The sequence below is a fragment of the Neofelis nebulosa genome, chromosome 8 (genome assembly GCF_028018385.1).
Source record: "Neofelis nebulosa isolate mNeoNeb1 chromosome 8, mNeoNeb1.pri, whole genome shotgun sequence".
In the NCBI taxonomy this organism is placed as follows: Eukaryota; Metazoa; Chordata; class Mammalia; order Carnivora; family Felidae; genus Neofelis; species Neofelis nebulosa.
In genome coordinates, this window is record NC_080789.1 from 14,462,921 (window position 1) to 14,488,985 (window position 26,065).

Genomic DNA, 26,065 nt, shown 5'->3' on the forward strand with positions numbered 1-26,065 from the left:
AGGCCTATGGCCTCAGAGGTGGTAAGTGACACAGTGGGACCAGAACCTAGCTCAGCTGATCCAGTTTTGTTCTATTTCACCATGCTGCTTCCTGAAGGAAGTAGGGCCCAGTTTTCATTTTGTGAAGACCAGGAATTGATTCTAGGTTATCAGAATTCCTGGCCATTTCCCAGTATCCCAAGTACCTGCACCTTCTCCCACATGTTTCTCTAAATTCCAATTTCTCCAGTTCTCTAAGCTTCTCCTCTCCTTTTTCCTTAAACTCACCTCTCTGAGTTGTTGCCACCCAGTCATCCCCCAACCCCAACTCCACTCCAGCTCTTCCCAGGTAGTCTCCAGTCCCTGAGAAGTTGACATTCCTGAAGCACCCACAACCCGAGGGCAGAGAGCTCCTCATCATTGTCCTGGCCAAGACCTGCATTTCCACTTTCTGAGGATCTGACTTTCTCATCAGAAGGATAGATATGGATGGGCATGGGAGATGGGGCGGGAGATGATTCTGAGGGCTTAGGGTGGCTGGGACAAATGATCCTAAATGTCCAGTTATCAGAAATGAATTCCTAGACCACTTCTTTTTTTTTTTCATTCCTGATGGGTTTATTGAGATATAATTGACAGCATCGTGCAAGTTTAAGGTGTATATTGTAATTATTTGATATGCGTGTTTTTGTGAAATGATTACCACAGTAAGGTCAGTTAACACCTCCATCACCCTACATGGTTACTATTTTGTGTGTGTGTGTGTGTGTGTGTGGTGAGAACACTTAAGATCTACTCTCTCAGTAACTCTCAAGTATATAGTACAATATTGTTAGCTGTGGTCACCACGGGGTCCATGGCATCCCCAGAACTTAATTGTCTTGTAACAGGAAGTTTTCCCACCCCTATGCGAGCATCTGGTTTTCACTTCTTACAGACCCCCAACTATTTCCTTCATAGCACTCAGCACTATTTATCATTGTATGTGTGTGTTCACCTGGGTTGGTGTGCCCACCCCCTCTGCCATAAGAGCAGGGACCACATCTATCCTGTTCACCTCCATAACCTCAGCTCCCAGCACAGTACCTGGCATATAATAGGTATACAGCGAATCCTTGTTGAATAAGGAATGACTGTGTATTGTGTGGCTTTTGTTCTTAGCTAAGAAGTAGTCTTCAAGCAATGCCTGGTTTTAGGCCTAGAATTTACTTCCAATTGTACTGTCTCCTCTGATGGTCACAGCAATTCTGAAAGGTAGTTATTAGAGTCCCTAGTTTGCATGGAAGAAAAGTGAGGTTCAGAGAGCTTAGTAACCTGCCCAGAGTCATGCTAATACAAGGAAAGACAGCTCAATGCATTATATGGAGGAAAGTACTGGGTACCTGCTGCTTATCTGAGCATGTATGGCTCTGAGAACAGTCCCCTGCATCAGGTGTTATCATCCCTATGGTATGATTTTTACAGATAAGTCAACTGAGGCATCTAGAGTGTAAGCAACTTGCTCAAGCAGGAATGTCTGAGCCAGGATGTGAACCCAAGCACGATGGCAAACTCATCCTTTTCCGTTATATCACTTGCAAGGAAATCCACATATAAAGAATTACATAAAGCCTTAGAGGATGCTAGAGACACTGTAGTAAACACCTGCAGAGAGGAGGGGTGAGAAAAATCGTGAGCAAGTACAAAGAAGTGGTAGGATTTAGAAGCCATGGAAGATACTGGAAAAATCTATTGGAATTCAGTGCTGGCAACAGAAAATATTGTAGGAATTTTTAAGCAGAAAGGAGCCGGCTATAGGAATTTAGGTATGTAGACGACCATTGACAGGAATGGAGAAGTAGGCTCCAGGCTGGGCCTCTGAGAAGCTTCTGGAGTACCACAGAAGTGACCCACCAGATGTTTCCATTCAAGAGCACTCTGACGTCACTGGGATTCAGAAAGCCAGAATCTGGAAGCTTCTGCCATCTCAGCGGCCTCTCAGCACCCAAGAAGCTGGAGAAGGGCCCTGGAGAAACCACATTTATGCCTCCAGAAACTTGTCTGCCAGCAGAAAACAGACAGAGGGGGCAGGGAGATGATCACCACCTCACTTCTACTCTCCAGATTTCAGCAAGTGCTTCCAGTTGGCCAAATCTGATTTATATTCAGAATCTTAGCCACAAGAGAGTCTGAGAACAGAGTTCCCAGCATTTCGTCCTCTGCAGGACAAGAAGACACTCTACAAGAGGGTGGACTGCAAGTTGTGTGAGCATCCACCCCCAGTGGTACAGAGAAGCTCTGATACATCTCACACCAGTGGGACAGTAAGGGCCAGTAAAGTTAACGTGCCTCCTGGCTGCTACCATGGACCTCTCTGTACCCTCAACCCCATAGCTCCCTCGGGATAAAACCGCCTTTTCAGAGAAAATGATAGATGCGGAAAAAATACTGCAAACTATGACAAAGGATGACTACTCCCATATTTAAATAGTTCTTATAACTTACTAAAGATGAATATCCGAATATAAAAATAAACAGTGGATATAAACCTAATTCGTTAAAAAGAATGGCCTATGAACAAATAGGTAAAAAGATGCTAAATCTCGATAATTATCAAAGGAAACATGAAGGAAACTAGGAGACGTGTTTTTCAGATTTAAAAAGATTAAGAAGATTGATTTCATGTTACTGAGGGTAGAGGGAACTGGCCTTCCAACTAACCGTTCATATAAGTGAAGATTAATATGAGTTTTCTGGAGGACAGTATACACTTAAATGATCTTTGACCTGTAAGTTCCCTACTAAAGACCTTTGGTAAGGAAAAAGTTAAAAGTCCAAAGAGATAGAGTAATAGAGGCATTCTTCCCAGGATATTTTTTTTGTAATAATTTTTAATAATCTAAATAGGCAGCAAGTATACTGTGTAGTCAACAAAAAGGTTTAGATGTTTACATTTTGGCATGCAAAGATCTCTGTGCAACAGCAAGTGTAAAGAAAGAGTGCAAGATAGCATGTTTGTATACTTCCATCTTAGTTAGAAATATGTGCATTTATAGGTATGTTTACATATTGGAAATATGGGAGGAAATACTTTGGAATGTCAACATTGTCTCTGGATCTCGGGGCTACTATATTCTCTTACCCTGTTCCTTGCATGTTGCTGGGCTGTGGTTTTTTTTTTTTTTTTTTTTTTTCTTTTCTTTAAGCACATGTCACATTTATTAGCAGAAAAGTCCCTATAAAACTTTTTTTCTCCTCTTTGAGAGAAAATTTGGGCTTTGAGAAGCTTGTTTGGCACAGTCATTGCCTTTATTGCCTTCTCCAGATGCTTTAGAAAATCAACCTTCTGAGGCCCCTTGAAGCAAGGATGTTTAGATCTGAGGCCTGGAGCTTGGGGCCATGGGATTAATTAGAGCTGGGGCAGGAGGAGCAGTGAGGAAGGAGATGTGCTAATTTTAGCATCTCTGATAGAGAGTTGTTCCAGGATTCCTGTGATGTCCCCTTGCACGTGCTTAGCTCTGTCCTCCAGCCCCCTTCCCAGTGACTGCAGGGCCAACACACAAAGTAATACACTTTAGCTTGCAACAAAATGATCAAAATCTCTGCTGCCTTAAATAGTGGTATTTGGAACCCTTTGGATGACAGGTCAGGGGGGCCCTCAGCACTCACCCCAGTTTGAGGCTCTGCAATGAAGCCCCTCCGATGCCAGCTTTCCCTTCATCCCCAACATCTTTAAGACAAAGCTCCCCCACCATCCCTAAACTGGACAATACCTCCTGCCCATAAAGTCATCCAGCTCAAATCCTAGGGGCTCTGGCATTTCTGCTCCTCCCCCACTGTTACATAACCTCTTTCACTCTTTCTCCTCTTACCCTTCTTCAGGACAAGGATTTAGAATATATTATTAAAAGTATACTTTGTGGGCTCTTTATAGAATCATAGAGCTTTATTTCTTAAGTGTTGTTAAAGATAGCATAAGTCATAATAGCTTTCTTTTATTTGGTGTCTATTAAATGCCAATCACATTATATATGTATTGCTTTCTTAAAACAAGATGTTGGGATGGCAGTATCATAAGATTTAAACAGGTACTTGGCATGGGGCACCTGAGTGGCTCAGTCGGTTGAGCTTCCGACGTTGACTCAGGTCATGATCTCACAGTTCGTGGGTTTGAGCCCTGCATCGGGTGCTGTGCTGACAGCTCAGAGCCTAGAGCCTGTGTCAGATTCTGTGTCTCCCTCTCTTTCTGCCCTGCCCCTACTCACACTGTCCGTCTCTCTTTCTCTCTCTCAAAAATGAGTAAACATTAAAAAAAAATTTAATCGGGTACTTGGCAAAAGAAGATATATTAAAAAATGGCTAATAAGCCCATGCAATGAGGCCAGACATTTACTGTCAGGAAAACGCAGATAAAAACTATAATGAGATATCAAATTTAAAAGACTGACAATGCAAAAACTTTTGTCAAGGATGCAGAACAACTAGAACTCTCGTACATGGCTAGTAGGAGTGTGAAATGGTGCTGCCTCTCTACAGAACAGTTTGCCAGTTTCTTGTAAAGTTAACTATATGTCTCATATAATCCATCCATTCCCCTGCTAGACTTTTCCCCAAAGAGAAATAAAACATGTCTACTAAATGACTCATACAAGAATTTTCATAGCAACTGTATTCATAATAATCCCAAATTGGAAACAATCCAAATGTCCATCAACCGATGGATAGATAAACAAAATGTGATACATTCACATAATGGAATGCTTCTCCGTGACAAAAAGGAACAAACCACTGAGAGATACATATTAGTTTTCTACGCTGAGTAGCAAATCCCCACAAATATGTTGACTCAAGATAACACCTATTTATCATCTCACAGTTTCTGTAGGTCAGAAGTCTGGGCACAGTGTAGCCATGCCTTCTGTAAGACTGCAATCAAGATATCATCCAGGGCTTGGTTCTTATCTGGCGGTTTGACTGGCAATGGAACCACTTCCAAGTTCATGCAGGTTGTTGGCAGAATTATTTTCCTCGTGGCTTTAAAACCAAGGCTTTTTGCTGGTAACCAGCCGAGGCCACCCTCAGCTCCTGGAGGCTGCCCACAATTTCTTGTCACATGGCCCTTTCCATAAGCCCTTAAACAATATGGCAGCTTGCTCCTTCAAAGCAAGGGAAAAAGAGAGTGAGTCTGCTGGCAAGACAGAGACTTATATAATGTAATGCTGTCTCGAAAGTGAAAGCCCATCACCTTTGCTGTATTCTAGGAACAAGTCCCAGGTCCTGCCCATATTTAGAGAAGGGGATCATATAGGTGCATGAACACAGGAAGCAGGAGTCATGTTGGGCTATCTTCCGGTCCATCTTCCATAACACGTAACACAGAATCTCAAAGATATTATGTTGAGCAACAGAAGCTAGACACAAAAGAGTAAATACTTTATAATTCCATCTGTGTGAAATTCTAGAACAAGTCTAAGTAATCTATAGTCACTGAAAGATCAATGTTTGCCTAGGGAACAAGGGAATGGAGGAGGTTGACTACTGAGGGCACAAGGCAAGTTTTCTAGTGATAAAAGTATTTATCTTGACTGGCGTGATGGTTATATGGGCATATACATTTGTCAAAGCTCATCAAACTATACCTTTTAAATAGATACATTTTATTGTATGCGACTCATACCTCTGTCTTGTTTTTTTAAATAATTTTTTAAATGTTTTTATTTTTGAGACAGAGAGAGAGAGAGAGCGAGCGAGCATGACTGGGGGAGGGGCAGAGAGAGAGGAAGGCGCAGAATCTGAAGCAGGCTTCAGGCTCTGAGCTGTCAGCACAGAGCCCAATGCGGACCTCGAACTTGTGAACTTGAACTTGTGAGCTGCGAGATCATGACCTGAGCTGAAGTCAGATGCTTAACTGACTGAGCCACCCAGGGGTCCCACCTCTATCTTGTTTTTTTTTTTTTTTTTTAATTTTTTTTTTCAACGTTTTTTATTTATTTTTGGGACAGAGAGAGACAGAGCATGAACGGGGGAGGGGCAGAGAGAGAGGGAGACACAGAATCGGAAACAGGCTCCAGGCTCCAAGCCATCAGCCCAGAGCCTGACGCGGGGCTCGAACTCACAGACCGCGAGATCGTGACCTGGCTGAAGTCGGACGCTTAACCGACTGCGCCACCCAGGCACCCCTCTATCTTGTTTTTAATGGCCTTATGAATCTCACATTTTTATCACCATTAACCTATGAGGAAAGTGAGATCCAGAACTTTCCCATAGTCACACAGCTAATGAAGCTAGAATTCTGAGCCAGGTCCAACTGCAAAATCCATTCCTCTTTCCTCTGTCCATAACATCTTATTTTCCTCCAAGCTGCCAGTTTCACAAAGGAGAAAAGCAGAGGCTTGGGGGGCCGAGGAAACATTTGCTAGGTCTTGCCTAGAGTGGCAGAGAGTCTCAAACTTGTGTTTTCTGATTCCAAGTCAAGAGTTCTTTGTACCACTAGCTCTGCCAGACTTCATTAAAGCCTTGTAGCAGATTTTAAGCGTTATTAATGCATTTTTAAATTTATCCATATGTGTCATTGTAAATACACTTAATAATATTGTTCTCTGAAAACACATAATCCTATGAGCCAATTCCTTGAGAGAACAACATATGGTCGTCCATGAAAATAAAGTTTTCAGAAGATATGCTGTATGCTATTGGTTTCTTACCTTCTTTCTTCCCTGTCAAATCCTGAGTCTGTTCAGATGTTTGGTGGCCATATGTTTCAAGGAAACATAGGCCCCTCTCTGGTGCCAGGGGATGAATCTTGATTTCTTTAAGCCAGTTGTGGTCATTCTGTTCCCACTGAGAGAGATGTGTTTAGGTAAGAGCCCAAGATGCAGTTCCAACCAGTGAGGTCTGAGAGGCATCTGCCAGGGGATTCTGGAAAGTCTGTCAAACTTTTTAAAAGCAATACAAGAAAGGGGCCCTTTCCTGCAAGCACAGAGAGCTTGGGTGCTCACTGATAACGTGAAAGGGCAGTACGAGGACTAAAGCCCATCCCTAAGAATAAAAGGACGAAGCATTTAGGTCCTTGAGGATGGTGTTGAGCCCCTGATTTACTCACTTCTGTGACTCCCTCATTTCAGTGATATAAGTAATACACTTTATTGACTTTGTCATCGTTCTTATTTGTAGCCCAAATCATCTTGCATACAGAAGATATAAGCAGATACTGTCAAAAATCTTTTTCTTGCACCCAACTCCATGACACATAAAATTCTTATAAGCACTGATTGGCACTACATTACATTCAGAGTTGTATGGCAGGAGGGACATCTGGGTGGCTCAGTCGGCTAAGCGTCTGACTCGATTTCGGCTCAGGTCATGATCTCATGGTTCGTGAGTTCGAGCCCCACATTGGACTCTGCACTGACAGCATGGAGCCTGCTTGGGATTCTCTCTCCCTCTCTCTGTCCCTCCCCCACTCATGCTCTCTCTCTCTCAAAATAAATAAATAAACTTAAAAGTTGTATGGCATACATTGTGTGAATTAGTTTCATTCTCAGAAGTGTTTTTTGATAGCTAAAGATTAGAAACAACCTGTCCATGTGGATTGGACAAACAAATTAGCAAAAAGCCATGTAATGAGATACAATTAAAACTAAAGAAGTATATCCACTTGTACCGATATGAAATGATTTCTAAGGTGTGCTGCTATGTAGAAAAATGAGTCAGAGCAGTATAGAGAAGACTGAAGTCTCTGGTCATGGGAAAGCATCTGAAGTTCATTGCCAGGACTGGTGGTATAGGCAAGGAACTTGGAAGGTAGACACGACCCTAAGCAGAATTTTCACCAGGGATGGGACCCTGAGGTCCCCGAGGTCCCTGAGGTGTTAAGTGATAATGGCACTGTGAGAAGCATGTTACTAACAACAGCAGGAAGTCTGTGAAACCCACGGGTGGAGCTATAACATGGAAAGAGCTGGCAAGATCAGCTTCTGGAAGGCAAGCCTCAGGGACTGGGCGGGCACATAGCACTGTTGTATGTGTCTCATGTACATGAATTTTCTATGTTTAAGGTATTCGAGAAATTTTTTAACAAGTCATACTCATAGAAACTCTGCCAAATGTCACAAATGCTACCTACCTATCAGCATCAATGTTTAGCTAAGATAACATTTAAAAAAATTTTTTTTGAAGTTTCTTTCTTTATTTTGAGAGAGAGGCACAGAGAGAGGAAGAGAGACAATCCCAAGCTAATGCCAGGCTCGAACTCATGGAACCATGAAATCCTGACTTGAACACAAACCAAGTGTCAGACACTTACCCGACTGGGCCACTCAGGCACTCCCAGCTGACATAACATTAATCAAGGGCTCTCTATGTGCTGGACTGTCAGCCTCAACTCTATCTGAATTGGCTTCTTTGATCCTTGTAGCAACACTGTGAGATGCATGCTATTATTATATCCTATTTTTTTACAGCTGGGTAAACTGAGGCATCAACTACTGTTTCAGGATCACACAGTTGTGAAGTGGTAAAAGCAGGAATTAAGCCCAAAGTCCATGCCCATAACATTCCACTTATTGACCTCTAGGGTTATTGGAGGGTTTAAATGAGCTCATGTGTGCTTAGCCAGCATTTGCCTTAACCAGACATTCTCAAAGAGTAGTCCATGCAACAGCAGTGTTAAAATTTTGTTAGAAGTATATTTAAATACTTAGATACGTCGCCCAGGTCAGCCAGACTTGGCTTTATGTGATCACTGCATGCCGACATGTCGTCTCCTGAACAACACTGAGTATATGAAGTGCCCCCTGCCCCCCAGAAGCCGGGAAAAGAATAAATCCATGCCCCGCTGAACCTTGAGGAAACATACCTAAGGATTGTATATATAGTTACCACCTTGCTTTCTTGTTCCACTGCCACTTACTGACCATCACTATGGACTCAGCAGGGAATTATCCTGTGGTCAATCAGTGGTAGCTGATGTGGTCTCAGGAGGTACTCAGACCCAACCATTCCTAGTCTGGCTTTGTGATCTGTGCACACCAAAACTGGCTGAATAATTCTTCTGCTTTTTTTAGCCACTCCATGGGACAGAAATCTCAAACTCCTTCCTTCCTCCATGCCTGTCACATAATAGATGCTGAGTTAAGGTGCACTGAATGAAGGTGCCTTCACAGCTCACCTAGTGGCAGCTGTCTTTTTTGCGAAGAGCACCCAACAGTTCTCAGCCCTGGCTGCCCATGATATCAACCTGGAGAGCTTCTAAAACCTTCCAGCCCCAAGCCAAACACACCAGAATCTCTGCAGGTGGGGGGAGGGGGGCTGAAAAGAGGGAAGAAGAGGTGTGAATGGTTTTGAGAGCTCCCCCAGGTGATTCCAATGTGCAGTCTGGATCGAGGGCCCCTACGCCAGAAGGAAGAAGCCTCCGGCAGCTGCCAAACCAGCAGAGTCACAGTTTGAGATGCAATGGGTAAAGCCCAGATGGCTTCCTCGAAAGCTGCTTCTACCCTCTACGTCTTTGATGGGCGTGTGAGCTGGGCTGGAAGCAGCCAAGATCCTGTCTTAGGAAGTTTCTGTGCACAGAGAAAGGTGCAGCTGGAAGCATTTATGCTGGAAACCCTGACTGGGTGATAGTCCTAAAAATCATTGCCATATGTCTCCAGCAGGGAGGGCAGGGCCCACGTTTGTTCCCTCCACCCTCCACAGCGTTGCCTTCATCCACTGCTCAGTCCTCACCCAAGGGGGCCCCTGGAGAAGCTTCATTCAGTTTAACAATTTTATGGAGCATCTAGATTGCCCGCAGTAGGCCAGGCCCTGGAAATACAGATATAAATCCAACATCACCCCTTCCCTGGTGGAGTTCACAGCTCAGAGGGAGAAACGGGAAATAAATCTACAGCTCAGATAGGGTATGATAAGAGCCATGAGGGGGGATAGTACAGAGAAGAGAGATTAGAGGAGGCGGGTTAGGAGGGGGCTTGAGAAGGCTCCCAAAGGCTTCTGAGAAGTAGTAACGACACCGAGGGGTTTTTTTCTTTTTCTTTTGAAATATTCATATATATTTTTCAAAGTTAGGAATAACTTTAAACATGGATAATTGAACACCTCAATCTAACAAATATTAACATTTTGCCATGCTTACTTCAGATCCTTTAAAAAAAAACAATTCTAGGAGTGCCTGGGTGGCTCAGTCAGTTAAGTGTGCAACTTCAGCTCAGGTCATGATCTCACGGTTCGTGGGTTCAAGCCCTGAGTTGGGTTCTGGGCCAACAGCTCAGAGCCTAGAGCCTGCTTCGGATTCTGTGTCTCCCTGTCTTTCTGCCCCTCCCCTGCTTGCACTCTGTCTGTCTCTCTCTTTCTCAAAAATAAACATTTAAAACAAACAATTCTAAAGCATTTCAAGCATTAAAAAAGTACAGAGAGGGGCGCCTGAGTGGCTCAGTCGGTTAAGCGTCCGACTTCAGCTCAGGTCACGATCTCGCGGTCCATGAGTTCGAACCCCGCGTCGGGCTCTGGGCTCATGGCTCAGAGCCTGGAGCCTGCTTCTGATTCTGTGTCTCCCTCTCTCTCTGCCCCTCCCCCGTTCATGTTCTGTCTCTCTCTGTCTCAAAAATAAATAAACGTTAAAAAAAATTAAAAAAAAAAAGTACAGAGAATAATATAACAAACACCCATATACTGAGGTACACCCATTTTGAAGCCAGGCTACCTGCCTCTGCAGTGTGACACTGGAGAAGTTACTTAATATCTCTGTGCTGCTGTCTTGTTTTTAAAAACATCTACCTCAAAAGGTAATTGTCAGCATTAATTAAGGTCAATCTTTTAAAAAGACAAAAGGTCCTCACACACACTATGTGCTTAATAAACAGTTACCTGTGTGTTCTTGACCCTGCTTGTTGGAATCTTAACATTCTGCTGCATTTGTTCTAGATTTTTTTTTTTTATAAACAGAGGTATCATATTATAGATACTTTTAAAGAACCTTCTGTATACCCCTCCCTGCTCTGACTGCTAAGATAGAATAAATGTTAGCTGGGAGGTCAGCGTGGGCAAGTCCACGGCAGGGCACGGGGCAGGGGAGACCCTGGCTTCTGAGGACCACCTCCAGTCGGGTCAGAAAGGAAGGTGGGCTATGGTCAGGGGAGGAGACTGGAGAGATGGCCGGGGCTCGGAGGACCATGAAGAGCCCAGGTGTTGTCCATGAACCCTACCTGGGAGCCCATTTCCCTTCACAGACCTCACGTCCAACTCTCTCCTGCTGGGAAATCCTCAAGGTCCCTTTTAATGGCTCCCTTCAAAACATCAACAAAAGACAAAAGATAAAGAAACCTCAGCCACCACTCTTGCTCCCCAATCTGGGAAGTTCCGCCATGTATGGGCTAGCTTTGAGGAAAGAGGGGAGATCCAGGGGAGCAGCAGGAAGGGGACTTAGCCTTCCTGAAGCCATTGCCACCTGAGTGCCCCGGTGGCAGGAAAGAGTGATTTAAGGCTGTAGCCCAGCCAGGAGCATCTAGCTTCCCTGGGCCCCAAGACTCTTGCCCTGAGCAATTAGCTTGGGGAAGGAGGCTTCCTGGGAACCGTGTGCCCCACCAGGTGGATATTTCATGCCGAGCGAGCTGATGAGAGGGCCCCTGACTTGTTGGATCGTTAACCTGACAGAAGCACATATGTGGCTTGTCAGGCATGGATATTTGTGGAGAAGCCTCGGGTACAAGTACTCACTACCGCCCAGCCCGGGTTGCAAATGCGTTCTCCCGTCACCTCCCCGAAGTACCATCATTTTTTATCTCAAAATGGGCTGCCCCCACCTTCCCCTCCCCTCTGCTTCTCCAGCATCCGGTCCGGCCGCTGCAGAGGAACAGCTGCTCTGAGGTCCGTCTCTCATCAGCTGCCTTATCTCCCTGATGAATAATGTTCCCCTTCCCTGAGCAGCAGCCTGGCAGGAGGCCCACCCCGCATGGAGCAGGCCGCTGACAGCCGTCGGAGCCCAGGCAGCTGTGGGAGAGCGGGGCGGCCCCCTGGCCCCTGCATGGGGTGAGGGCCGAGCCCCCACCTCACAGACACATGCCGCCCCGGGGCCCCCCAGCACCAGCGAGCCGCAGCTCCCAGACTCCGCCATTCCAAGCACATCTCAGTCCCCAGTCACCGAAAACACAGGCACATGCATCCTGCCCCTCAGGGGTGGGGACTGTTTATGGTAGATGCAATTTGTACCTAGCAGTACAAACCTCTACACTGCATAGTTCTGTGACCCTGGGAGCATGTTTAGTCACTGCAGGTCTTGGTTTCCCGCATCTGCAGAATGGGTTAATGACAGTGATGTGTGGACGCTGTGGTTCTCTGCTCCGACCCACTTTGCCAGCCAGTGCTCCCATCCCCCAGCACTGTGAGTGCCATGGTAACAACTGTGCCACCAGCTTCTTCAGAGCCTTTGGCTGAGGGCACCTGTATCCCTGAGAGAGCCCAAAGGCTGACTCCCTCTGTTACCCTTCCCCCTTTTGTCAGGGGACTTGGTAACTGAGTGATACTGAGGGCATAAAAACCCAGGCCTCTCTCCTTAAGGTGGGACAACTTCAGAGCCCTGGAATTAGGCCAAGACTGGACTTTACCCACAACTACACCTCTCCTTGGCTCCTTCCCCTTCCTTTCCCGCTTCCCTCACTCCCTTACAGCTTTGCCTCAAGAGCACACCCTCCCTCCGTGAGTCATAGATTTTTGGAAGCTTGTTTTGGGCTTGGCTTCTAGGGGACCCAGCCCTAGATAAGTACCTACTTCACAGGGGCTTTATGTGAGGATTTGATGAGATAAGGCTTGAAAAGCCCCTTGGAGGTGCCCGGCACTCAGCAAGTACTCAGTAGCTGGTAATCTCGATTCTTACCAACTACTGCTATGTGACAGAATGTCCCAAGAGAACTCAGACAGACACAACAGAGGGGTGGGTGTTGAAAGCCTTGGTTCTGAGTCTGGAATTGGAGGCAGCCACCCCAGGAAGGGCCCTCAGAGGTCGCTTAGCCCAACTTCCTTTGTTCCAGTGAGGACGCTGAGGCCCAGAGAGAAGCAGCAGGTTCAGAGACCCACAGCAAGTCAGGGGCTGATCGGACTCGGTGATGTCTTGCTTTCTCCCCTCATTCTGCCTGCCATTTTGGCATCTTCACATCCTTTTCCCCTACTAGTTGCTGAAGTGTTGTTGACTTTAGATGGTCCAGAACCCTGAGAAGTGAAGTCAGAGAACAGCAATTTTTGTGGATCTCTTTAGCACCTACTATGTGCCTCAGGCACTCAGGGAAGGATCCACAAATGTCTACACCAACCGCTGGTTGTGGCAGAGAGCTCACCTGTTTTCACATGTGTATTTGGGGGGGGGGGGTGGTTAACTCTAACTTTCCCAAGAAATGAATAATGCCAGCCCATTCTACAGGGGAGGTATTATTAAAAGAGCAAGCTTTGCAAGACAGTAAGAGCAGGCAGGTAGGCAAGGGTATTTCTGGACTTGCTTTGTTTCCATTTTAAACACTTAGGAATATTCTTAATTTCCACAGTGCTCTCTCTGAATGCCACTTTGACATCCCCTTCCTTTTCCCCAAGTCTACAGAGTTACAAACATGAAACAGATCATGTCTTCTCAGGGGCAACTGTGGTCCCATGTGATTGGAGTATATAGTACCCCAGGGGACGGCCCTAGTGGAACTCAAGAAGTAGACCAAAACCACAGCGGATGCAGGACTTTCTGTGTCATTCAAAAGTATTTGGGCTTCAGTCTACAAATAGCGGGCAGCCTCCACAACCCTTTGTCGAGGACAGTGACACACTTGGATGTGGGTCCTACAAAGATCTCTCTGGGCACTGTGAAGAGGAGACTTGAGAGGCAAGGTGAGACCTCTGTCCCCAGAAGGAGACACCCTCAAACAGGTGAAGAGTTTGGTAGGAGGCCACAACTTGTGAGCTGCCAGGAGACACCATGTGGGTAATTTCCACATGAGTAAGACGCCCTGGGGGTGCTAGGAATGGAGGGTAAGGAGAAATCACTGAGGAATTTGGGGAGGCAGTTCCTGAGCATGGGGAGTGGCATGGACAGAGTGTACCATGAATGGATGGAAGATGAGTGTGGGAGGCAGCCGAGCCAGTGGACTCGTGCAGAGGAGATGGAGCTAAGAGGAGGCCCAGGCGACGTTCAGGGGGAGCACTGAATGCCAGGTGAAGAAGTAGGAACTCCCACCGGTACGCAGTAGAAGCCACTGGAGGGTCTTGAGCAGCAGAGTAGTACGAGGAAAGCAGGATTTGAAGATCAGTCCAGAAGAGGCATGCAGAAGAGATTGCTGGCAGGAGAGCTACCTCCCCAAGTTGGAAGTCATGCACTGACCACTTACAGGCCACACGCTCTGTCCAGACAAGTTGGGTTTGCCTACTCAAGGTGGTCAAGTACTTTTAAAAAGGGAGATTTCATGTGAAAGATTTCACATGAAAGGCAGGTTTCTAGCTTCATTTGAAAAACAGGATTTGGTAAGACTGGACCAAGTATTTCTACAGGGCCATCACCTGCTAGAGTTGGGTCACCATGGTCCCTTTAGGTACTGCTTTGAGTTCCATGAGAGTTTTCCCATAGAAATCCTGCTTCATTTATTTTTGGTGCCAGTCTGCATGGTGATTTTTAAAACTTCTCTTGAATGAGTCATCAAAATTTTAGTTTTTGAGAATTTCATATAAATATCCAGATTTGGGCTTTAAAAAAAAGTCATTAGGGCCATCTGGGACCTCATTCCTACGTGGCCATAACAACTAGAGCCCAGGCTGTTCTACCATTCACCAGCCCTCTCCATTCCCCCTGGTTCTCTACAGAGACCTGTGTTAGCTGCCATTTATCTAAGGGGTTGTCTTTGCCTACAGAAGAATGAAATGTTTCTTGAACTCAAGTCATTATGAAAAGTGGGAAAATGAAAGATGGAGTAAGTTGTGTGCAAAACAGTCCAGAGACAACATTGTGGAAATTAATAATAATCCTATGTGTTTACTACGGAAACAGAGAATATTAGATGCCACCGAAGGTCCTACTAGAACAGGCTAGCCCACTTCATCCAGCCCTGAGGTCACCCACTTGGGCCCTGTGGCATTTAACCTGGAAGTCCCTGGGGTAGAGGCAGGGAAAATGAGTAACACTCAACAGTTTGGACTCTGAGCCGGGACCTGTGCTACAGAGAGGAATAAGGTAAGGGACTGTGACCCCAGGGACTAGGAACTGAGGGTCTATTGAGATGTCCTGGGAATGAGGTAATGAGAGGAACACCAGAGGGAGAGGGAAACTCTTCTGGAGGGGAGAATCAGCAACACTGGTGGCTCTTTGCACAGCTGGTGTCAGAGAGAAGAGTTGCAGATGACTTTAGGGCGACAGATCCTGGGCTTCTGGGAGCATGGTGGGTAAGAGAGAGAGGGAGAGAGAGATCCCATTTTGAGGGAGGCTGATAACTTGAGGAGCTGAGTATTCAGGTGAGTGGATGGTGCTGGTTGCGGAGTGCTTATGCACGTTGACTTTGAATCACTCAAGTCTCATGTGGACCTTGTTCTTGCTGTGCTTAATCTCTCTGTGCCTTAGTTTCTTGAAAATACTCTCCTCCAAGCAGGATCCTGGTGGGGATTAAAGACAGCACAATTAAAAGCTTCAAACAAAAAAACCAAAAGCTTCCTCCTGGCTCAGAGGAAGTTCTAGGTAAATCCAAGTCATTTTCACTCTTGCCTGTGAGGACAAGATGGCCAACCCACTGAACGGAGATGATTCCACGGGCAAAGAAGCAACATGGAGACTTGGAGAAGAAGCACAGGAAGGGAGAAGATGGTGAAGTGAGGGGCCAGGAAGAAGCAGCTGGGAGAAAGGAGAGAGGGAGGAAAAGGTTTGGGAAGGAGGAGCGAGATCATGCTACAGAGGCCACTGAGGAGCCTTATAGCAGGGGTTCACCACTGGAGGAAATTTGCTCCCGAGGGCTCTTGACATGTCTCCAGACGTTTGTGGTTGTCACAACTGGGCTTGGGGATGCTATTGGATCTAGTGGGTAGTGGCCAGGAATTTCCAAACACCCTACACTGTACAGGACAACCCCCCACAACAAAGAATTATCCAGCTCTAATCATCAATAATGCCGAGATTGGGAAACCCTGCTCTAGAGCCAGGAGGCTATCGGATTTGACTCATGGGTACACCACTAACAGATTTGTGATCCTGGCAAGTTTTTTAACTGCTCTGTGCCTCAGTGTCCTTATCTGGAAAATGGGGGTGATGATAATACATACCTTGTGGGACTGCTGTCGGACTTACATGAATGAAGATATCCACAGGGCTTGGAATAGAGACTCATAGTACATTAGTGATTATTAGAAATCAGGAAAAGGGAGGGCATAGAAGCTTCATCTCACTTTGGCATTTTGGAGTGACCTCAGTGCAGTTTCACGAGGTGGAAAGAGGCTGGGCCAGATGCAGAGGGTTTTGGAAATGGTATATGGGAATTGGGGCTAGCAGGTATAGACTTCCCTGTCTAGCAGTTGTAGCAATGGAAGGAAGAAGGGGCTAATTATGACTGCCAGGCCAGTGTGGTTCACATCCATTTATTTGTTGATGCCAACCTAAAGTTTTGATTAATGCCCAAACCGTTTTATAGTCAACTCCTGAACATAGAGGGTGTTACAGGTGCTGATCCCCTGCACAGTCCAAAATCTGTATATAATGGTTGACTCCCCCAAACTTAAGTACCAATAGCCTTCTGTTGACTGGAAGCCTTACCCAAATAATATAAACAGTCAATTAACACCTATTATGTATGTTATATGTATTCTATGTTGTATTCTTACAACACAGTAAGCTAGAGAAAAGAAAATGTTATTAGGAAAGGAAGAGAAGATACATTTACAGTGCTGTACTGTAGTTACTGAAAAAAAAAACCTGTTTATAAGTGGACCTGAGCAGTTCAAACCCATGTTGTTCAAGGGTCAACTGTATAACAAAAGTGGAAAATTTCAAAACAAATCACCTGCAGCCTCACCACCTTATCAAATTAGGAATTTTCCATCTCCTCTTCCAGGACCATAATTTTTACTGTGTTATGATGGTCATAACACAGATTCCCTTTTCTGTTGTTTTATGTCACATGAAATTGTCCTATAAGCATTTTCCATGATGTTACATCATTGTTATATTTATCATTTTTTCCAAGATGAAGATAGCCTCATTGTTTTTTCCTGGTTGTAAAAATACTCTGTGCCTTTTGTCTTTTTTAATGCCAAGAGTACCAAAAAGTCTGAAGAAGAATATGATAACCCCTGTTTTCCATCCCACTCTTCAGAGATAACCAGGGTAACATTTTGATAAACATCCTTCCAAGCAAATCTCCATGCATTTATTGATGTGTTGATTTGTTCATTCTTTTACGTAAATACGAACATTACTTGTCAGTCCATCTTTAGCCTTAAAGTGGAAGTTTCTTTTTTGTTGCTGAGTAGTATTTCATTGTGTGTGTGTGTGTGTGTGTGTGTGTGTGTGTGTGTGTGTGTGTGTTATATATATTATATATATATATATATAATATATATACCACATCTTCTTTATCCATTCATCAGTTGATGGACATTTAGACTCTTTACATAATTTGGCTATTGTTGATAGCGCTGCTATAAACATTGGGGTCCATGTGACCCTATGAATCAGCACTCCTGTAATAAAATCTTGCCATTTGCAACAACGTGGATGGAACTGGAGGGTATTATGAATAAGCTAGTCAGAAAAAGATATCATATGTTTTCACTCATATGTGGGATTTGAGAAACTTAACAAGACCATAGGGGAAGGGAAGGAAAAATAAGTTACAAACAGAGAGGGAGGCAAACCATGAGAGACTCAAATACAGAGAACAAACTGAAGGTTGATGTTGGGGTGGGGGGGTTGGGGGAGAAGGGAAAATGGGTGATGGGCATTGAGGAGGGCACTTGTTGGGATGAGCACTGGGTTGTTGTGTGTAAACGATGAATCCCGGGAATCTACTCCCTAAGCCAAGACTACAGTGTATACACTGTGTGTTAATTAATGTGACAGTAAATTATTTTAAAAAATAATAATGGACACCTGGGTGGCTCAGTCAGTTAAGCGTCTGACTTAGGCTCAGGTCATGATCTCACAGTTCATGAGTTCAGGCCCCTCATTGTGCTGTGTGCTGACAGCTCAGAGCCTGGAGCCTGCTTTGGAATCTGTGTCTCCCTCTCTCTCTCTGCCCCTCCCCCCCAAAAAAAATGATAAACATTTAAAAAAAATTTTTAAGTGGTAGTTTCTTATTGTTGGGTTGGGGTTGGGGTTATTGTCTTGGGAAGTGGGGAGGCAGCAGGGGATAAGCACATACAAGAGCAAAGGAGGCCAGGAAGTTCTGAAAGTGGCGAGGAGGAGGAAATACTGGCGATGGGCAGTGTACCCATTTCCTGAGGCTGCTGTGGCCAAGCACCGCAGGCTGGGTGACTTCAGCAGGAGAAATGAATCCTCAATATGGTGATGGAGGCTGGAAGTGTGTGATCAAGGTGTCAGCAGCACCATGTTCCCTTCTCAAGGATGTAGGGAGGGTCCTTCCTGGCCTCTTCCCAGCTTCTCGTGGTTACCACCAATTCTTGGTACTCCTTGGAGTGTAGACCTATCGTTCCAGTCTTTGATTCCTTCATCACATGGCGTTCTACTCTTCCTCTCTGTGTGTCTGTATCCAAATTTCCCTCTTCTTCTAAAGACACCAGTCATTGGATGAGGGCCCAGTCTACTCCAGTATGACCTCATCTTAGCTTGATTAAATCTGCAAAAACCCATTTCCAAATAAGGTCACGTTCACCAGTAACAGGGATTAAGACTTCAGTGTACCTTTCGGGGGGACACAGTTTAACGCATAACATGTGGGGTTCCCCAGAGTGACGGAAGAGGAGGGTGGAGCAAGGAGAGAGCAGCAAGGACTCCTTCTCTGAAATGAAATGAGAGGGCAGGACAGAGAGATGGAGATTCTGAGTCTCAGAAGGGAGATGAGGAAGCCCACTTCCTCCAGCAACTCACGTCTGTGTTTTATTAACCTCCTAATGGTTCACAAAGGGGGCCACGGGATTCATCAGAGAGCCCGGCCGTCCAAAAGCCCCACTGGGCCCCTTCCCCACCATCGTTATGCTGCGCCGCTGGCAGCTGCCGTGCGGGCCCCACAGCCTCGCTGCAGCATCCTGTTGTCCTCTCCTTGCCAGACTGTTGGTTGGCTGCCACCTAATTTCTTTTCAGCCTGGACTAATTTCTTGCAGTCCTCAGGCTGGTGGGAAGCATCCCTAACTCCCAAAGTCCTTCCATATGGCTCTCCGTCTGCAAAGTGTGCACATCCTCTCTGTTCTATCCTTGTCACAACACGGTGGTCCATAAACACTCAGGGGTATGCAGACCATTTCAGTGTTTTGAACTCCCCCTGTCCTTTTTCTCTGGACACCTGTTTCTGCTGGTTTTTATCAGTTCTGTTGGTCTCACTTCTCCAGATTTGGTACCCAAGGTTGAGTTTTCAGATAGAGAAGGATTAAGGAGTGTGGAGACACTCCAGAGGGAACCTGAAGCCTCTCTCTGCTGGTGAACACCTATGTCAGAAAGTCTAGAGCCTTCCCAGGCACAGTTGAGGTCAGATCTGGGCGTGATGGGTCAGCATGGCCGAAATCAGCATCATCATCACCCTTTGTCATCCTGACCCTCGGGGAATGAGGGACCGTTACAAAATTGCAGTCAAGTGGCTGAGATTAATGAGGCTTCTGCTTATTAACTTAGGTCCCAGGCACAGCCTAGCCAAGATCTGTTCTTGCCACCACAGTTTCTGCATATTTGAGGAAATCATTACACTTCTTTGATGGTTAAAAGTCACTCAGGCTTTGCCGCCTGCCTCCTGACATTGCCTGAAGCACCCTGTAATCTCCCAGCAGTGCATCACCTGTCCCGTCTCTACCATTTATTTATATGTTGTCCTTGGTTTTCCTCTCCAATACTGACAACCACTTCTGACAAAGCTCTGGAACCAGGGACCCAAGTGATACAGCTCATATTAAGTCTAAAGCTGAAATAACGAGAAAACCCAGGCATAGGCTACAGCTGGGATGTGCTGATTTGTATGGTATTGAAGGAGGCCGCCTTGCCCAGGCATGAAAGATGCAGGGCTTGGACCCAGTGGGACCGTGGAGACAAGGGGGCAGGAAGGGGCTCATGAGAGCCATTGAGACTTTTTACCCAGCCTCATCTCTTGCCAACACCTCCTCAGACCTTATATTCCAGCCATGTAACCAATTGCAAACTTTGCCATTTCCTCCCAATATTAGAGCAAGAGTGATGGCAGGCAACAGACCCAAGTCAGGCCAGTGTAGGCATCAAAGGGAACTTAATGGTTCATATAACTCAGAAGAAAAAGATGGTTACAGGTGCCATTCCCTCTACCTGGAATACCTGCAAACCCCTGCCCACATGGCAAACCCCTACTTTCCTGTTAAGACCCAAGCCTCCCGGTACACACTTATCCACACCCACCCCCAGACAGAGTTGAATACACCTTTGGTCCGCCTTCATACCTTGTACATGCCTCTATTATTTCACTTACTCATGGGTGCATTTCGTGAGTCCTAGTCCTTTAGAATTGCACTCAACTCCTCTTGGACTGTGGGTTTCCTGAAAGCAGGGATCATGTCCCTGTCATCTCAGGGTCTCCGGCCTCTACCGGGGACTTCAGCCCACTGTCAGGGCCTGAGAACTGCTGGTGGCCACATTCTTGGATGTTGGGGTGACATCAGGGCATGGCCATTCCTTGACTGGATAGAGAGGCTGAGGTGCTGGGTATGGAGGGCAGAACTTCATGCCACAGGTCGCCTGACTCAAGTCACTAATTTCTCTGCATTCCTTGCAAATCCCTCATACCACAAACTGTCAGGAAGGACCCTGTGCATTCTATGTAGCAATGATTGGCAGTATTCAAACCATAACATGTGCCTGGTTTGCCCAGATATATCACTCATATTAAGTGTTTGTTTTTCCACATATTATACTTGAGGATGTTAAGAGGTCATGGGGTCCATCTTGAATTCCCTGGGGTTAAAACTTTCTTGATGATGCTAACATATCTCCAGAAGTATAGAACATGTTACCTTGTAAGGCAGTCCCTAGTTGTTAGGGGCCACATGCTATCTCCTGGAAATTCTGGCTGTCAGTCCCAGTTCTCTTCACTAGGACCACAAATAAAGAGGTCCCTCCCTTTTCCAGTGATCAGTTCACCTCGTTCTCATTCATTTGTTCACTCATTTATACATACGTTCATTAATTCAGTCATTCATTTAAAAACATTGGTATGGTCTATTTTGTTCAAGACAAGCATGTCCTCTGTTCTCATTGAGCTGTCATCTTTAGAGGGAAGAGACAGCAATAAAAGACTAAACAGATAAAACAGGAGAAATAAAGTTGCCACAAGAGCTGTAAAGAAAGGAAAATAGGGCAATATGGGGTTTGGGGCAAACTTCAATAGAGTGAGCAGGACAGGTGTCTTTGAGGAAATGCATCCAAGCTGATGAGTAAGTGAGGAGATCGAGGCCCCCTGGGCACCACTTGGGGAGGAGCATACAGGGAGAGAGTTAGAGGAAGAGAAGGTGTCAGTGTGGCTCAGGGGAGGTGAGGGAGGGAAAAAGGTAGAAAGTGAGGATGGAGAGGTGAGCAGGGGCCTTGTTGCCATGGTAAAGAGCCTAGGATCTGTTGTCAGAAAGAGGGAGCCTTCAGAGGGCTTTCAGCAAGGAACAGCTGTATAATTTTGAAAGAGCACTTTGAGTACATCTTGAGGTAGGTTTCCAAATCCTTAAAGACAAAGAGGAAGTGACCACTACTTTTATTTCAAAGAATCAGAAAGATTCCAATTTAGAGGTGAGTTCTAGAAGTCCTCGAGAGAAAGTGCCTCATAATATCTGGGACTGGAATTGGAGTCTCCCAAGATAGGCCCTAAGATACTCCTCTTGGAAGATGATCTTGGAAGGGCACCCTCTTTGTCTAGAGAGCCAGATCTGCTTCCCAACCCCAGCTCCGCCCCACTAGGCTATGTCTCTCTTACGAGTTCTCCACAAACAGTGAAAAACTGGCAGGCTAGCCAGCATGAGACCTTTAATTATTTCCTCCTGGGCAGAGTGGAGTTACCCCCAGTAAGACACCAAGTTTGCTGCCACTGTTTTCTCTGGGGAAAGTCACGCTGCTGGGTATAAGAGGTGTCTCATTGTGAGAACCAGGGCCCTAGAAGACCCTCTGATCATCAAAGCAGAGAAGTAAAAAACGGAGAGACTCATAGTTTTGACTAAGAGGAAATAGAAAATGAATTTATATGGTTTTTTGAAGGTGCGCAGCCATTAAAAAAAAAGGCAAGCAAACAGCTAGTAAATATTTTGCCACACAGGACAGTGTGATAAAGGGCAGCATCCTATACACAGAAATCACGTCAGTAAAGAGATGTGGGCAGAATTTTACAGAAAAGAAAATGCAAATGGTTAATGGAAGTACTCAAACTCACCTAAGTCAGAGATATGCAAGGTAAGACAGCTGTGGGGATACAGAGTATCTTGGGGAAAGTTGCTTATCAAATTTAAAACATGTATTTTTTTTAATGTATCTTAAAAAAACTGCTGTGCTGGTGGAGCTGCCGTGATATAGACACTGTCATGTACAATAGGTGGTATACACGTTTAAAAGATTTGGGTACGTTTGGGTACTTTAAAAAAATAATTCATACCCTTTGAGCCCATAATCCCACTTCTTAAAATCTATCTTAAGGAAATCGTTAAAAAGGAAGGCATTGATTTGTGTGCAAAGATATATGTGTGTGAAGTATTGGAAGTAGCCTACTTGATAATAGTGGATGATAATTTGACTTAATTATGGTATATCCATTCAGTAGACGGTTAGGTGGCCATTAGAAAGGATATTTTTGAAGATATTTTGTTAGGAGAAATGCCTACACTATAATATGTGGAAAATAGGAAAGTAATAATTAATAGAAAGCATGAAGTCAATTATGAGTATGAATGCATATTATATACATTAAAAATAGATCATTGGATTGTAATGTACATATAAGGAAGTACATACAAGGTTATTAGGGATTTTCTCTGAGTTGAGAATTACAAGTAATTCTGTTGACATTTTTGTGTTTTCAAGGGTTTTTTTTGTTTGTTTCACACAATGAACATGTGTTACTTTTACAATCAAATGAAAGCAGAAAATGGCTATATTTTGTCAGTGCTCTCTATTGTCATCAGATCCCTGTTAGAGACCCGCCACTCGCCCCTTCTTTCCTTCCCTCTGTTGCTGTAAGAGCCAATTAAGTGGAGCACAGGAGCAGGAAAACCAGAGGAGGGACCTGGGTGCGACCTCCTGCTCTGGCATGGTTTTGCCTGGTGTCCTGGGACACATCACTGCCTTGCTATGGGCCTCAGTTCCCCCATCTGTTAAATCCATTAGTTGGACTGGTTCAGCTCTAAGAATGCAATAAGGATATAGGCGTAATAATTCCAAGCCTCTAACCCAACTACAGAGTGATGTGATTGACCATTTCCATGAGCCCAGTGTCAGCCATACCCAAGATGTCACCATCCACATGTCTCCTCTGGGATGAGTTACAACTTCATGGGCGAGACCCTTGCCATTTCCTTTAGGGACGAGGAAGTAATATTCATGTACATCATTGATTCCTCCAACACATACTTACTACACCCCATGTATGCTCCATGGTGCCAGGCCCTGGGGTGTACAACGAGACCCAAGCTCAGAACAATTTGGGAAATGTCTGCACCTGCTGCACGTTCTTTCCTTCTGTCTCCACTGGGACAAGTCCTTCCATTTGACGGTTATTTTAACTTACATTTGAATTATTTTAAAGAGAAGCAGTTTATTTGAAGCTAAGTGTCTTAACTCTGGGTGAGACAAACAGATCATACCATTTTGAGTGTAAACCACCCACCCATTGGGAAGCTGATTATCTCATGTGAGCTAGAAGTGAGGAATCTAGAAATAGATGGAACCTTGGCAGTGTGAGCAAAACAGTGTGTGAATCCACCTGGAGCTATGTGATGGAGGGAAGAAGAGTATATGGACTTGGAGCGAGATCACCTGAGTTCACACATGGCTCCCCTGCTTCCCAGCTTTGTGACTTGGGGAAGTTTATGACTTCTCTGAGCTGTGTGTTCCCATCTATAAAGTGGAGAAATAGTCCCAACCTTACCCAGATCTGCTTGTAAGTGCTAATCAGGATCACGTCTCCAAAGGGGCCCAGCAAAGAGCCTGGCATGTTCTTGGCCATCATATTAATACTCTTGCTGCTTTCCAGAGGTTGCTACTTGAAAGGGACATGTTTGAAATATACAGGGTATATATAAATATATACATATTACGTATATATAGGTATATATATATACATACCATGCTGCATGGTAGTTGAGAACTAGGGCCATGAGGTTACACCTATCTGACCCTGCTATGTACCTGCAGTATGTCTTTTTGAGCAAGTGACTTAATCTTTGTGAGCCTCGGTGCTATGCACATAAAATGAGCAAACCTTTTGGAAATTTCTTTAAAAAAAGAGAGAGAGAAAGAGAGAGTTTTGTTCGAGCCCCAGTTACGACAGCTGCCAGGGACACACGGTTTTTAGAAACAGGAGAGTGCTCCAGTAAGGAAACATTTGATGGAGAGCTATATGCTTTTTTTTTACATAAAATTTACAAATTATTAGACAAAGAACATTTCAGAAAGTTGCAGACTTTATCTTAAGTTTCTAATAATTGCAGGGCTGTATGACTTTAATCTTACAGAAACCAGGGAATTTTCTTACTTTTTCCTATCTTTTGTGTTTAGAATGCTCCTTTTTTTGATTATTTTCTTTAACAAAGCAGATATACACAATGTGCACTCAGGACAGAAACAGATCCCATGCGTTGAGGTTTTGCTGAGTCATTTTGACCTTGGTAAATGTTAAAGTATAGCTTCCCTGGGAGCCTGGAACACACAAACATAAAGGTGAAAATTCCCTTTATCGGTGCTCATCTGTACAATGCAGTTGCTGGCAGCAATGCCCGCGTCCTTGGGAAGCTATGAGGATTCAGTGAGGCAATACATGCTGCCTAGTAAAAACGGCAGTGTATTCACTGAGTTATTTGATCCATTTTCCTCTGATTGTAAATGAACATTTGTTCAACGTAGAAAATCTAGAAAAACCACCTAAAAAAGAAAATGGATAAAATGTGAGTTGTTTTCAGCCCTTTGATTCTGTAGCTGCTGTGTGTTTGCATCCAACTGTCCCCCTCCACACTCCCCCACCTCCTCCCCATTCTGACCTGAGAGCTCCCTGCTGGCAGCAACCAGGCCAGGTCAGTGCTATATCCCCAGCAGGCTGTGGCCTGATGCCCTGGCCTTCCGTCAGTACCCAATGTGGTGACACTACTGCCAGCTCCTCTCTTTGCAGATCCTTCAAGCCAGACTTCATCCTGGTCCGCCAGCATGCCTACAGCATGGCGCTGGGTGAAGACTACCGAAGCCTGGTCATTGGCCTCCAGTACGGAGGGCTGCCTGCTGTCAACTCCCTCTACTCCGTCTACAACTTCTGCAGCAAGCCCTGGGTGGTAGGTGATGGGCCAGGCTGACCTGGAGTGAGGTGGGCGGCAGTGGGTGGCGTCCCAGCCCTGAAACGGGCCCGTCCCATCCTTCAGCATGGAGGCCTCAGTAATGAGTCTTTTTTAAGCAACTCAATAAGCAGGCCTCTTCTTGTAATTGTTGCCTAAGGAATACAATATAACAACATGGTATGATACAGTGTTATCTTATAAATAACATTAGTGGTACCATTAAGGTACCTTACTGTTCTTACTTATCTTAAATCATATCACTTTTGTTAACAGTAGGCATTGTTGAGCACTTACTGTGTATTAATCTGAAAATTGTGCTGCCTGGTGCTCAAACTATGGCTATCATGTGAAGTGGACATTACTTCATTTTACAGAAAAAGAATCTCAGTTTCTGAGCAGCTAAGGAACTCACCCAGGGTCATGTAGCCTGGGAGGGGTGAAACCAGAACTTGAAGCCATGTCTCTT

At 45.1% G+C, this 26,065-nt stretch overlaps 1 protein-coding gene across 2 annotated transcripts in view; it reads left to right on the forward strand.

Annotated features, from left to right (window-relative positions):
• SYN3 (synapsin III) overlaps positions 1-26,065 on the forward strand; it is a 470,078-nt gene that overhangs the window by 130,496 nt on the left and 313,517 nt on the right. For both annotated transcript variants that reach the window (XM_058741475.1, XM_058741476.1), the window contains exon 5: positions 25,440-25,596. In XM_058741475.1, coding sequence (XP_058597458.1) covers positions 25,440-25,596 — 157 coding nt within the window. The remainder of the gene's footprint in view (positions 1-25,439; positions 25,597-26,065) is intronic.